Here is a 15,763-nt window from a genome sequence, read left to right as displayed (position 1 = left end):
GGGTTGCCATTTCCTTCTCCATCATAGCAGGCTAGAATCTGCCAATTAGGATGGTGCAGACTGATAGAGGTGGTCTCTTTAGGTATAGTTGGCAGCCTAAGAATGAGGGAAGAAGAAAAAATACGTATTTTAAAAGAAAAAAATACAAATTTTAATTTTAAAACTAAAGACTATTTCCCCAAGATTAAGTGATCCACACTGATGTATAATTAGGGATACAACTGAATGAAGCATCATACAGTAACTAAAAAAATTAAAATGATGACCTTACATCATTGAGACAGTAAGAGGCTCATGAGCTAAAGACAGCTTAGACCTAGAAAAAGGTTTATAGCCCATATTCATGTCACTGATTCCATCTATAGCAGTATAAAGTGACTACCTCCATAGGTCATCTTTAGGTCACAACAACTGCAGACATACACAGACTTTACTACCCTGGCACAGAGTTAAGCCTATACACAGAAAACAGAGAAAATGATTCCACGTCAGAGTGCTTTACGAGTCTCACAGCTCTACTGCAAAAGTGTTCTGGGACAGTCTATCAGGGCTTTTCTCATTCTGAGTAATTCCAGTTGTCCTGTGACTTCTTTGCACCCAGGAAGTAGGCAGGGCCTTGGGTGAATGGCCTCAGAGAAGGACAGCTGGCAGACAGATGGGCTACAAGGTTTAACTTCCAGGATCACTCAGAGCCAGGCAGAGAGGGTAGTGGTTTAGTCGCTAAGTCATGTCCAACTCTTGCAACGCCATGGACTGTAGCCTGCCAGGCTCCTCTGTCCATGGGCTTCTCCAGCAAGAATACTGGAGTGGGTAGCCATTTCCTTCTTCAAGGGAAGGGATGCTGGGAAAGATTGAAGGCAGGAGGAGAAGGGGACGACAGAGGATGAGATGGTTGGATGGCATCACTGACTCAAAGGACATGAGTTTGAGCAAGCTCCAGGAGTTGGTGATGGACAGGGAAGCCTGGCATGCTGCAGTCCATGGGGTTGCAAAGAGTCAGACATGACTGAGTGACTGAACTGACCTGAGTAAGTCTGAACAAGTTATTTTAATATCAGATAAAGTAAATTCAAGACAAGGAGCATTACCGAAACAGGAAATATTTCATGTTATCACAATGAAATAAAAGAATAACTCATCAGGAGGTTTTAGCAATTATAAACATACATGTACATAATAGCAGGGGACTAAATCTATGAAGTTAAAACTGACAAAATTACATGGACAGAGACAAGTATTTTTAATATTTTTAATGGCCCTTTTCAGCAACTGATAGAACTAGGCAAAAAATGAGTAAAGACATAAAAGAGCCAAACAACACTATCAACCAACATTTACTATATGACATTAATAGAAATCTACCTGCAAAAATGGCAGAACACATACTATTTTCAAGTGCATATGGTCTTATCACAAAGGAAGACCATGTCCTGGGAGATAATGCATATCTCAATAAATTTTAAAAGACTGAAATTATATAAAAGGTCCACCGGAAAGTAGTAACAATCATATATATAAAAATATCAAACATCTGATCCCAAAGAAAGGCAATGCCAAAGAATGCTCAAACTACCGCACAATTGCACTCATCTCACATGCTAGTAAAGTAATGCTCAAAATTCTCCAAGCCAGGCTTCAGCAGTACATGCACCGTGAACTTCCAGATGTTCAAGCTGGTTTTAGAAAAGGCAGAGGAACCAGAGATTAAATTGCCAACATCCACTGGATCGTCGAAAAAGCAAGAGAATTCCAGAAAAACATTGATGTCTGCTTTATTGACTATGCCAAAGCCTTTGACTGTGTGGATCACAATAAACTGTGGAAAATTCTGAAAGAGATGGGAATACCAGACCACCAGACCTGCCTCTTGAGAAACCTGTATGCAGGTCAGGAAGCAACAGTTAGAACTGGACATGGAACAACAGACTGATTCCAAATACAAAAAGGAGTACGTCAAGGCTGTATGTTGTCACCCTGCTTATTTAACTTATATGCAAGTACATCATGAGGAACGCTGGGCTGGAAGAAGCACAAGCTGGAATCAAGATTGCTGGGAGAAATATCAATCACCTCAGATATGCAGATGACCCCACCCTTATGGCAGAAAGTGAAGAGGAACTAAAAAGCCTCTTGATGAAAGTGAAAGAGGAGAACGAAAAAGTTGGCTTAAAGCTCAACATTCAGAAAACGAAGATTATGGCATCTGATCCCATCACTTCATGGCAAATAGATGGGGAAACAGTGTCAGACTTAATTTTTTGGGGCTCCAAAATCACTGCAGATGATGACTGCAGACATGAAATTAAAAGACACTTACTCCTTGGAAGGAAAGTTATGACCAACCTAGATAGCATATTGAAAAGCAGAGACATTACTTTGCCAACAAAGGTCCATCTAGTCAAGGCTATGGTTTTTCCTGTGGTCATGTAAGGATGTGAGAGTTGGACTGTGAAGAAAGTTGAGTGCCAAAGAATTGGTGCTTTTGATCTGTGGTGTTGGAGAAGACTCTTGAGCGTCCCTTGGACTGCAAGGAGATCCAATCAGTCCATTCTAAAGGAGATCAGTCCTGGGTGTTCTTTGGAAGGACTGATGCTGAAGCTGAAACTCCAATACTTTGGTCATCTCATGCGAAGAGTTGACTCATTGGAAAAGACTCTGATGCTGGGAGGGATTGGGGGCAGGAGGAGAAGGGGACAACAGAGGATGAGGTGGCTGGATGGCATCACCAACTCAAAGGACATGAGTCTGAGTGAACTCCTGGAGTTGGTGATGGACAGGGAAGCCTGGCGTGCTGCGATTCATGGGGTCGAAAAGAGTTGGACACAACTGAGCGACTGAACTTAACTGAGGGTTACATAAAATAATTCTAAGTAATGCATGAATCAGGCTTCCCAGGTGACACTAGTGGTAAAGAAACCAACTGCCAATGCTGGGTTCGATCCCTGGGTTGGGAAGATCCCCTGGAGCAGGAAATGGCAACCCACTCCAGTAGAGAATCCCCATGGACAGAGGAGCCTGGGGGGCTACAGCCCATAGTGTTGCACAGAATCGGACATGAATGAAGCAACTTAGCGCACACTCACAATGCATGAATCAAAGATGAAATTACAAAGAAACTTAGAAAATATTTTACACTAAATAACAAAGAATATACTAAATATCAAAATTTGTGAGATGCAGCTAAAGATGTGCTTAGATAAAAATTCATCACTTTAAATACTCATATTAGAAGAGAAAAATCTAAAATCAATGCCCTGAGATTCCATCTTAACAAACTAAAAAAAAAAAGAAAAAGAGCAAAGTAAAAACGAAGAAATTACAATAAGAGGAAAGTCAATGAGATAGAAAATAATCCAGTATTAGAGAAAATTAACAAAGTCAAAAGTTGATTCTTTTAACTTAGAAATGACAAACTTCTAGCTAATCAAGGGAAAAAGAGAAACGATAAACATGAAGAATGATAAAGGGATTATCACAACAGACCCCACAGACATTAGAGGATTATAAAAAGAATGCTATAAACAACTTTATGCCAAAAATTTCAAGAATCCCGATGAAAGGACAACTCTTTCAAGAAAAAGTTACCAAAATTTATGAGAAATAACAACAAAAAAATTTTGAATATCCCTGTATCTATTTTAAAAAATGAATCTGTAAAAGCCTCCCCCAAAGAGAATTCCAAGACCAGATGGTACTCCTAGTGAATTGTATCAAATATTCAATCCCATGCAACCTTTTAAAAAATACAGAAGAGAAGTGATTACTAATCAATTCGTTTTACAAGGATAACTATAATACAAAAACCTGACAAAGGTATTACAAAAAAAAAAGATTAAAACAATATCCTTTATGAATACAAACCCCAAAATTCTTAACAAAGAAACAAATCAAATTCAACAATACATCACATACAAAGTTTTATCCCAGGAATGCAAGGTTGACTTAATATTCAAAAATGTATTAATTTACTTTTTCCTTTTATTACCTTTACTATATGATATCAATAAATACATAAAAATATTTGACAAAATTAATACACATTTACGATAAAAACTATAAGCAAAATAGGAATAGTAAAGTACTTCCTCACATTGGCAAAGGCTATCAAAACATCTACAGCTAATATTACACCTAACAGTGAAAGACCAAAGGACTGATTTGTCATTGTTTCTCCTTTAGATTAGGAACAAGGAAGGATACAACTATCATTTCTATTCAGCACTGAACAGAAGTAGAAAGGTTCTTGTCATTGGAATAAAGGTGCAGGGAGCACACGGTTACCTAGAGATCAGAAAGAATGATGATATGATTATATAGAACATCCCACAGAATCTACAAATAAAATTTAATCCACAGCATCCCCTACAGTTCACCTATTACACTACTACCATTCACTTGCTTTAAATAAATTCTGGATAATGCTCCTGGAGAATTCTGCTTAGTTTCATTTCCTGGAGAAACTTTCCAGAGGAAGTAAAGTATTGTAGGACAAACTAGAGCCTCCACCACTGGTTTCAAGGCCAAAACTTATAGTCACAACCTCTTCTTTGTAAGTCATCCTGGATTCCCTTCGTCTTTGGGTAGAATCTCTGCTGGACCAGAAATTCTGACTGATCCTGTGAGGTGGCCATCCACCCTTTCCCATGTCCACATTCCACAAAAGTTGGAAAAGGAAGTACCAAGAGAGACAGTAGAACACAAGAGTGTGACACAGCAGAGTGTGCCAAACTGCATGGTCCACTGAAAAACCACAGCCCTACCTCCGCCAGATAATCACGTACCTTTACCCTGTCAAAATGGTGACGCCTTATCTCAGAAAAGGAGCACCAGGTCCTACCAGCAGCTGTGCCTTAGTATACAGACTCTTATAGTGACTCTGCTGAAAATATTTCCCTTCTGACCAGTGTTCAGAGCTACAGAGACGGGAAGCATAAATTCCCCAGGGGATCACTGATACTAAGTACAGGCATCCCAATTTCCATGTGTTCTTCCTACTGGGAACACTGGAGGATTCATGTTCATCCTCAGCTGTGCCACCCTGACCATCTTACTACTCTCTCGGTCAGCAGCTTCTGGATGGTTATAACGGGACAAATGGATCTGTGGGATCCATGTGCTAAAAGCAGGTCCTTTGCTTGGAAACAATGTTATGTGGCACCTTGTGCTGATGGACCACTCTACAGGCCCTCAAACAGCAGCACTAGTTGAGTCCCTACAAGCTGGAAAGGGAAATATACTCAGAATATGCATCAAATTCAGTCAAAATGAATCACAGTCCTTTCCAAGGCACAAGGACTGGCTGCCTTCCTTGAAGGAAGGTTAGTCTCTCTTACTGTTGGGCTGGACATTCATCAGCTCAGCTGACAAACACAAGTCCATTATTGGGCCCTTGCACAGTCATCATCAGTAATTTGTCCACAACACTTTGTAGACCAAAAGGAATACCTAATTATTATTAATGAAAACCAAATAATAAGAATCTATATTCTAACAACTTAGTAGCCATATGAAAAATAATACACATAAACTTAAAAAGAAAAATATTATATTTCATCCTTAAATAGCCACAATTACTCAGTAATTGCACAATGTACTGGCTGGGTCCTGCACAACTTGTCAAACTTGTGCAGATTAAACAGGCCACCCTCTTTTTCTGTTCGACACTGATTTTTATGTAGAAATTTATGTGTATCACATGCATGCATGCATATTCAGTCATATCCAACCTTTGTGACCTCATGGACTATAGCCTGCCAGGATCCTCCATCCATGGGATTATCCTGGCAAGTATACAGGAGTGGGTTGCCATTTCCTCCTCCAAGGGATCTTCCTGACCCAGGGATTGAACCCACATTTCCTGTGGCTCCTGCACTGCAGGCAGATTCTTTACCACTGAGCCACCTGGGAAGCACCTTCTTTGTATCACAGCAAATAACAAAACTTCAACTTCAAAAAAGATAAGACATCACGGAAATGAGTGCAACATGATCTAATGTCAAAACCAAGAACTACCTCAAGGGAGTAGTTTGTGACTGACATTTCTGTGTTTCCTGTAAACTTCTGAAATAGCCCATGGTATTCTTGTGTGTCTGACGGAGTTTGGGGTGCCCCTGCACAGTCTGGGACTCACTCTGTGTGTGCATGTGCACATGTTCACCCTAGTCCCTCTCCTCCTCAGCAGGCCCAGCATCTCCCAGAAGGTTTTGCTCTGACTTAACTCTAGTTACTGGTTTGGTGATAAGCAACAGGGGAGAGGAGAGGAGGCAAGTAGTAGGGGCAGCATAATCAAGCAACTACCCTCTAGCTGGGAGAAGATGACCACTTCTGTAGGCTCAGAGGGTTCAGAGGAATTGGGGGTTTCAAGGTCTCAATTGGCTGTCCAGTGCATCAACTCAAGATGTCCCATCTTAAAAGCCGGGGTCCCATTTCTTCCTAACCAAAGCACAGACGTTCGCCTAGTAGACTTTCTGAGAAAGCAACCCACCCTGGAGTTCTGCTACCTTTGCAATTAAATCTTGGGTCTAATCCTTAGCTTTTTCTTTCCTCCTACTGCAGAAGATGAGTTTCTTTACATGATGCTAAAGAAAGTAATCACCTAACTTTCTAATTTTGCTCCTAGTTACCTTCGGTCTTTCATGGTCGTTCTCAGAGTCACTCACCAGTCATGTGACACCACCATCCTTATAATTAAGAACTTCCCTAAACATCTCACAAGCCTAAGATACTGTACCCACAAATACAGTCTCTTCTACAGGAATCCCACTCCACCTCACCACCAGTGCAAGTTTAAGCAGGTGCACAGCTACAGTACATGCCAAGGGCTACCAGTACCAAGCTTCATCTACAACCAGCCGTGGGGTCTTCACTGCCAGTTAGACAGCAGGTAACTCGAGCTCTAAAATCCCATTTTAGAAACTACTTCCTCAGACCACTGCTGTCAAAGCTGTCTTGGGTAAGGATGCCAAAGAAAAAGACTCTGAAATGGAGATTTGCACACCCAAAGTATCGAAAAATGCCCTGCACATCAACAACTGTGGGAGAGTAGAGGAAATTAGACTAAACAGAGGCAGGAGGTGAACTGAAACGCTGTCACAGGAAAGCCTGAGCCAATCCATGGGGAGCTCTGGAGTTGGGATGATCTTCAAAGTTGTCCTACCTGAAGGGCCAGACATTTACAGCCCCAAAGAGAACAGGCATTGGATGCAGGCTGGCCCCAAAGAAGAAAAGTGACTTTGAGGGAAGCAACTCTGTTGGCTCAGAGCAATCTGGGGACTCAGTTGTGGTAGATTTCAGCAGCCACTATTCTCAATGTACTGCAGTACTCTTGCCTGGAAACTCCCATGGATGGAGGAGCCCGGTAGGCTGCAGTCCATGGGGTCACTAAGAATCGGACATGACTCAGCAACTTGACTTTCACTTTTCACTTTCATGCACTGGAGAAGGAAATGGCAACCCACTCCCGTGTTTTTGCTTGGAGAATCCCAGGGGCGGGGAAGTCTGGTGGGCTGCCGTCCATGGGATCGCACAGAGTCGGACAGGACTGAAGTGACTTAGCAGCAGCAGCAGCAGCATTCTCAATGGCTGGGGGAGCCTGTACCTGAACCAAGATACCTGGCTGATGAACTGCAGCACCCACCACACCATTGCTTGACTACTATCACCAATTTGGCTCCTGAGGGGAGAAAATCAATCATCTACCCTGCTTTCTTAGGAGGAACTAAGCTTACCACCAGTTAGTTGATAAGGGAAAATTCTTTGCAGAAGAGCATCAGCTACCAAATTCTACTTTAACAGAATTATAAAAACCATCATTGTGAAGCCCCTAATGAAACTGACTCAGTCAAGGATTATCACAGGATACTAAAACCATTAGGTGGAAGATATCCACGGTGTGTCAACGTTATTACCCACGATTAACTGCTTATTGCAAATGGAAGAAGCATACATATACAGAAAAAGAGATCTAGTGGGTACCCAAGTAATTCAAGTAGCCAAACTGAGCATTACTGAACAATGAGACATGAAAACCACTGGATGGGACACAGTGTGCAGTACTCAGCATTATACACAAAATATTCTTGCCCCAAAAATGTCTAACTGAAACCTACTGAAGCTTTAAAGCCTAATTTCCATTTATAGGAAATACAGGGACAAATGACAGAGAGAGAAACAATATATGTGATCCTGCCCTTAAGGAGCGAGATTTATAAGACATTTCAGAAAAGGTAAAATATTAGTGAAATACAGAAATACAGTGAAATACAGAAAATTAGTGAAATTCAGAACACTGGTCTGTAGTGGCCAGAAAATTTTTAGAGTGATGTACATATTCTATACTTGACTGTGATGGTTCTAAGGTTCTTCAAATGGACATGTACAAAAGGGTAAATTTTATTATATGTAAATTAAATCTTGATTAACCTGACCCCTCCTCCCAAAACCTGAGTATTTACTCTTGAAAAAAAAAAGTGAGACTATTCTAACTATTCTGTTGATGTTTTAAAAATAAGTATCTTAAAATGCAAAACTAGTTTTAAATTAACATTTTATTTTCTTTTTAAGCCCAAAGGCAAGATTTTCTCGTGAGCTAAGAAATGAGTTCATTTCATACTTCTACCTACTTATATGCCAATAGAGCAACTTTTGCCTTAACACGTGTTTGTACAGGATTCCACAGATACAACAGCTACACGAAGCAAATTACTACATATTCACAAATACACTGACTCAACCCTGTATCACTTCCAAGAACACTCCTACAATAATGTTTCTTCACAGCTCAAAACTATCAGTGTCTACTGAAAAAACGGAACTCTTACCTGGTAGTTCAAGCTGCCTTACCCTCTGACCAAAGGCTCCATTTCCAGAATGAATTCCCATTCCTCTTCCTCATGAAAAATCATCTATCTTGTAGCTCTAACAGAATTCTTAACATTACTTACACACAAACTGTGCTTTCTCACCTTCTTGCTCATGTTTCTGCACCAGCTCAGTAAACCATCCCTTTGTCATAACAGGCTATGCTTTCTTAGTCATTTAACACTTTTATAACTACCTGCCTTTGTACCTTTCACTCCCATCCAGAAAATAAACTCGGGTGGAAACTGTCTTACAAATTTTTATAGGGCCAATGGTTAGCACCAAGTATTAATATCAGAATCTGTGTTGGATTAACCTCTTATAACCAAAATCCCATGCATTTGAAGGATGGGCTCAAATAGCATTTCTAACAAGAAAAAGAGATAAAGTTGAAGGAAGTAAATGGGTTTAGCTTAGAGAAGAAAAACAATTTCCCATTTTAAGTATAAACTCCCCTATTGTTTCCACTAACACTGTTCTTCTACCACTTCAGCCCTGATACCCTGACCGTCTTTATCTCCCAGTCTATCAGTTCCCTCCTGGCATCACTTTTCTTTTTACCACATGGTCAATCTTTGTCACCAAAAACCTTCGCTTTCTTTTATTCTTTCATCTCCATGGACACTTCAACCTTGAATCAACTAGTTTTGTTTTGTTTTCAGTTCTCTTTTAAGTGGGAAAGCTTACAACATCATGCTGACTGGAATTTTAAATATGTGATTTAAATAATAACAGTAATAGTAACACCATGACCACCACCAACGGCAGCTAACATTTAATGATCATTTACCATGTTCAGGCACAAGGCTCTTTCAATAACCCTATAAGGTTATAAGTAAAAAAACAGACCTGGAAATGCTAATTAACTTGCCCATTTTAAGAGACCAAAAAGCAGAACTGAAATTTGAACTAAGGCAGTCTGACTGCAGAGCAGATTAGTCACTGTGCTACAGTTCTTCCCAAATGCAATCAAAGTTGTACTGCCATTCACTCAGAACTGATCAAACATTCCTTTATTCATTTCCTTACAACCCTTTTCTTCAAGCAAATGTTCCAACTTTCACTGATTCATTCATAGAAAAATATATTTATTCAGTCGCTGAACAAATGAAATAGTAATGTTGGTCACTGAGACCAACACAGAAGAGGAAGACATGATCTTTGCCTTCTATTTAAGTCCCCAAACTCCATCTGTCCCTTCACTCTCAGCAGAAATCATTAAACTAACATTTATTAGCACTTAACGTGCCAAGCACTTTACATGTACAGAATCATGTAACCTATGATACAGTCCTCATTATTATTATTCCCATTCTACATAGAAAAAAACAAAAGCAAAAAAAAAAAAAAAAAAGTGTGACTACATCAAATTAAAAAGCTTCTGCGCAGCAAAGGAAACCAACAAGAATGGAAAGGTAACCTACCAAATGGGAGAAAATACTTGCAAACCATATACTGATAAAGGGTTACTATATAATCTTATATATACTATAAAGAATTCATAGACCTCAATATCAAAAAATTAAAAGGAACAAACAAAAACCCATAAACAATCCAGCTTTAAAAATGGAAAGAGGCTCTGAATAAATATTTTTCCAAAAAAAGATATATGAATAGCCAACAGGTACATAAAAGATGCTCAGCATCACCAATCACCAGAAAAATGCAAATCAAAGCTACAGTGAAGTCTCATTTCACGCTGTTAGAATGACTACCATCAAAAAGACAAGAAATAAAAAGTACTGGAAAGCATGTGGAGAAAAGGGAATCCTTGTGTACTGTTGGTAGGAATGCAAATTGACACAGCCCCTATGGAAAACAATGTGGAGATTCCTCAACAAATTCAAAAGAACTACCGTAAGATCGTACAATTTCACTTCTGAGAATGTACTCAAAGGAAAAGGAAACACTAACCTGAAAAAATATCTGCATCTCTACACTCACTGAAGAATTCTCTACAATAGCGAAGAAGCAATCTGAATGTCAACTGATGGATGAATAAAGAAGATGTATATTTAAAATGGGATACTATTCAGCCACAAAAAAGAGGGAAATCTTGCAACACCAGGAATGGACCTTGAGGGCATTATGCTAAGCGAAATAAGTCAGACAGAGAAAGACAAATATACCAAACCAAAACACAAAAACAAAACACAAACTCTTACATACGGAAGACCGACTCATGATTGCCAGAGGCACGCGTAAGGAGATGGGCAAAATGGGCAAGGGAAGTTGAAAGGCACAAACAAAAATTTACAGTTATAAAATAAATAGGTCATGGGGATTTAATGTACAGGGAGGTAACTACAGTTAACAATACTGGAATGTGTATTTCAAAGTCGCTAAGGGAGTAAATCTTAACAGTTTTCACTTAAAGAAGAAAAAATTTCAACTATGTGTGGTGATAGGTGTTAACTTGACTTTACGTGGTAGTCACTCCTCAAAATACGGAATGATTATGTTGTACACCTACAACTAACACAATGTTATATGACAATTATATCTCAAAAAGATTTTTTAAGCAAAAAACAGAGGCTCAGAAGTTATGTAATATGCCCAAGGTCACACAGCTAAAAAGTAGCAAAGCCAGGATCTAAAACCAGTCTAGATCCAGAATCCAAGCATTCATTAGAATGCCATTGAAGTTACTGATGCCATTAGGCTCCTGTCCCTCAACTTCTCTATCTACACCTAAAACATAATCCTCAGTAACTAATGTATTCAACACTGACTGATAACGCACTTGCCTTGTTTTGTTCCTTGAATACAACCTTGTTTCTGCACCAGAGACTGTACTTTCCTAAAACATTATTCCTCTAGGTCTGCCTTCCAATCATTATGACTCAACTTAAATGTCAACTAACCCTGACCCGTCCTGATCACCCTACCTAATATATCACCTTCAACTACAAATTGTCTGTCACATGAAATCGGTTTTATTTCCTCCACGGCTATTTATCACTACCTAAAATGATCAGGTGCTTACTTCTCCCCCCTAGAATAAAAATTCCAAAGAGGATAGAGACCTTGTCTATCTTGCTCACTGCTACATCTTCAGCACCTCAAACAATGCCTGGCACAAAGCAGGTACTGGATATTTACAGAACAGATGCCAAAACTTCTGCACACATTAGGATGACCAAAATAAAAAAGGTACAGTTCTTAATAAACTCCTGGTCTTTAGATTTATAAATATGTACCTCCTCCAATTCTATATTAAAGGATGACCAGCTCCTAACATTTTTAGTGGCTAACCTCTTCACCTGTCATGTTAAATCTGTCCCCGAGATCTCCCTTAGACCTCCCCCCAAGGATTATCCCCTCTCTCACTTCTTTAATTTCTCCTTCTCCACTTACTGAGCATTTCCCACCTACCCTCCCACACTCAAATAACCTTCCCTCAGCCCTGCTGCTGCTGCTGCTGCTGCTAAGTCACTTCAGTCGTGTCCGACTCTGTGTGACCCCATAGACGGCAGCCCACCAGGCTCCCCCGTCCCTGGGATTCTCCAGGCAAGAACACTGGAGTGGGTTGCCATTTCCTTCTCCAATGCACGAAAGTGAAAGTGAAGTCTACATCTGGCTATTACCCCAAAGTATCCCATCGACTCCTTAACCACACCTCTCTTACAAACACATCTTGACCACTTCCTCAAAAGTCACCAGTGGCCTGGATAGCATCCTCACTTTCTTCAACATTTAACCCTGCTGAGGACTTTCAGCCCAACCAGAGGTGCTGCTGTGCCACAGTTCTCTTAATTTTTTAAAATCTTTTTTGACCTTACTTCACTGTCTCCCTTCTCTCACACCTTTAAACTTGATTTTCACTAGAACTTCATCCTCTATTCTTGCTCCATTCTTTGTCTCTGAAACATTTCACCTTTTCCTGTCTCAACTAGTGCCCCGTACCAATAATTATATCATTCATTCAGAACCTAAATTCCAGCTCCACTTTCCCCATTAATATTTAGTATGAAATGTGACTGAATTCTTAAGCAAATCCTCAATAAAGAATAGTTGCCGGCCATGACTTAGAAAAAATAATGTGAACTAAAATAATGTTCTGAACAAGCACTGGAAGGCAATTTCATACAACTTAAGGCTTGTTTCGTGAGTACTTCTTGAAATGCAGTACGTGAACTAATTCTTCACTGATTTTAATTGACAGCTTGTACAAAAATAAACCAAAGACTAAAAATCATTCATACACTTTATATACGTGGTTAATCTATATTAATTTTGCCTAGAACTGTTTATACAGTTCTAAATACACAGAAACAGTATTACTGCACAAATACAGTAGTAGAAAGCTAAAACAGGGAACATGCCAGTCACAAATTATTGCGTAAGTCTGGAAACAACATATGAAATAAATTCAAATTCTTTAAAAGGGGTTTGTAAAGATACACCTACAGTGGCATAATTAGAAGACTCACAGCTCAAAATTACACCTAATTATTAGAGCAAACTGTCCATTGAGCTTTTGTGCTATTTTCAAAAACATTAGCAAGAAACAGACTTGTGACATTGTGGCCTTCAATTTAGATAGCAAAGGGTAGTTGGTTATACACATTTATATCAGTATGATAAAACTACTCAAGTCCCAATCCTGTAAACAATAATACAGACCAGAAGAAATGTTTACCCAGAAAAAGTGAAGCTCTATCTTTACAACTCTCTGTGGTGGGCAGGAGCCACAATACACACTGGTCAACCACAAATACCTGACTCACAGCCTAGCCCCTCTCAAATGAGAGAAAATGGCATCTGGTTATTACCGAACAAACTGCACATTCAAAAACTACAGTGAACTGTGTAACTTGTTCAACAAAAACCCTCCTATGCTTTCCCTATGTACTGCAAGAAGGTGTGAGGGGGAAAAAAGATGAAGCCAGCTCGCAATTACCACTGCCAAAGCCAAGCTGGTGAAACAAGTCAGTCACCATGCTTCAAGGTATGCGGCATGTAAAGGCATGGACAGGAAAACAATAGGAGAGCCTTAAGCAAAAAGACACCTACATTTTAAGAAAAAGAAAATGAAAGTGATTTCACATCTCCTCCACCAAGGGAGCTAGCTGTAGGTGCACCCTGTCTTGAAAGAAATTCTAGGAGCTACTCAAATGTTCTAGTTGGTGGCAGCTGATCACTACACCAGCTGTCACCTTTTGAAGTTTTTCAGGTTTCCCCTTTTCCCCCTACAAAACCCCCTCTAGTCTAAGGCCGAAAAGTCACTGAGGAAATAGAACAGAAGATGAAGGGAAATGGCCGATGGGACAGCAGACCACGAGAGCTGCTGTAACCACGTCTCCAGAGGACCCAGAGGTCTAGTTATCAAAGTACAGCTCTAGAAATCTGCATCAGACACCTTTCACATCCAGGGAAAACCTCCATCTGTATCCCTTTCGCATGTATCTCATAAACTGAAATCCCCTGTCTTATCCTAAACTCATCCTATATATATGACATTATCCTTAACCGATACCATTGCTCGCCTTAGTGAAAGGCAGATTTTTTTTTAAGGGAGGCGGAAAGGTGAGGATGGAATGTCCTAAGAGAATGGGGGGAGGGGCAGGGGGTGAGAAATACGTGCAAATACCATTGCGGCAAAGACACTGGACACGCCAGTTCCCTCATCGCTCCTGCAAATTCTCTTCGTGCATGACCCTCCGCTCGGCCCTCCTCCTGTTTCAACAATACACAGACACGTGTCCTAACCGACCCGCACCATCACCTTTTCTAGCACTGCACGCTCCCCGCTTCTACCCTCCCTCGCCCCCCAACAAAGACAGTCACACACACTTAAAAGAGCAGAAACTGCTGCCACCGCACCCTCCTTTCTCAGTAAGTGCTTCTACCATCTAGCATCCAGTGCTGGCTGAAAGACAGCTCGATAAACACGTATGTAGACAGACACACACACTGACACTGACACACACACACGGGCGCACATGCAGCATGTGGCGCAAGGAAGGACACCCGGAGACGCACCTGGAGGCCGGGTGTCCAGCGCTGCTGCCCCCCTGGTCCCTGTCACTGAGCGCAGCTGTGTAAATCCTCCGGTAGCGGTCGGCCAGGGCTCGGCCTGACAGGAGCAGCTGGTAGTGACCCCGGGAGTCCGGGGCCGGCAACCCCAGCCCCAGCCCCGCGGCCGCCAAGGATCCCTCGGGAAGCGGCATGAACAGCGCCCCCGGCGCCGGGGAGGAAGAGATGGTAGCAGCCGGGAAGAATCCGTCTCCGCCGGGCCCCGAGGAGGCGGCGGCGGGAGAGGCGGTAGCTGCGCACATCATCCTCCTCGCCGCCGCCTCGTCCCCGCGGGCCGGGCAGGCAGACAGGCGCGCGCACACACAGCCCTTTTCCAACGACGACGGCTCCGGCGGCGGCCTCTCGCTCCTGCAGCAGCTGAGACTACAAAGACAGCGACCTCCTCCTTCTCCTCCTTCTTCTCCTCCTCCCCCCCGCGCCGCCCTCGCCACTACTGGGGCCGCTCATCTAACCCCGCCACCCCGGGAGTGTGAGGAGGAGGCGGTGCCGCCGCTGCAACCGCCGCCGCCTCCGCTGCCACCGCCGGAGCCACCCGCAATGGGAAGCGGCCGGCTGTACTGGGCATGCGCCACTCCTCGCGCATGCTCAGTCCCTCCGGCCCCCGTTCCCGCCCCACCCCCCCTCTCCGCCGCCACTGCCTCCGCCTCCGGGCATTGGGTGTGGGGCCGGGGAGGCGTGCGGGATCGGGGAAAAATCCACTTCTCCGGGTTTTACTAGCAGCTTGAGGAAGAGTCAGGAAAGTGCTGGGGAGGCTGTCAGCTCCAGCCTGTCGGCTTCAGGTACCTGGGTTCCATCCAGGTGGGAGAACTGGGATCTGAAGAGACCCGGTGCCCGCCGCTGGAGGATGATCGTTCTGTATTCCTTT

At 42.0% G+C, this 15,763-nt stretch overlaps 1 protein-coding gene across 11 annotated transcripts in view; it reads right to left on the bottom strand.

Annotated features, from left to right (window-relative positions):
* The window catches only part of MYCBP2 (MYC binding protein 2), a 263,442-nt gene extending 248,006 nt beyond the window's left edge, over positions 1–15,436 (bottom strand). For 10 of the 11 annotated variants that reach the window (XM_025262731.3, XM_044927209.2, XM_044927208.2 and 7 more), the window contains exon 1: positions 14,845–15,435. In XM_025262731.3, coding sequence (XP_025118516.3) covers positions 14,845–15,143 — 299 coding nt within the window. In that variant the 5' untranslated portion in view covers positions 15,144–15,435. Of the gene's footprint in view, positions 1–14,844 lie in introns of all 11 variants that reach the window. The other variant, XR_006544042.2, reaches the window with a different exon arrangement.
* Positions 15,437–15,763: the final 327 nt, after the last annotated feature.

The sequence above is a fragment of the Bubalus bubalis genome, chromosome 13, assembly GCF_019923935.1.
Source record: "Bubalus bubalis isolate 160015118507 breed Murrah chromosome 13, NDDB_SH_1, whole genome shotgun sequence".
Lineage (NCBI taxonomy): Eukaryota > Metazoa > Chordata > Mammalia > Artiodactyla > Bovidae > Bubalus > Bubalus bubalis.
This window is presented reverse-complemented; position numbering and strand designations above follow the sequence as displayed.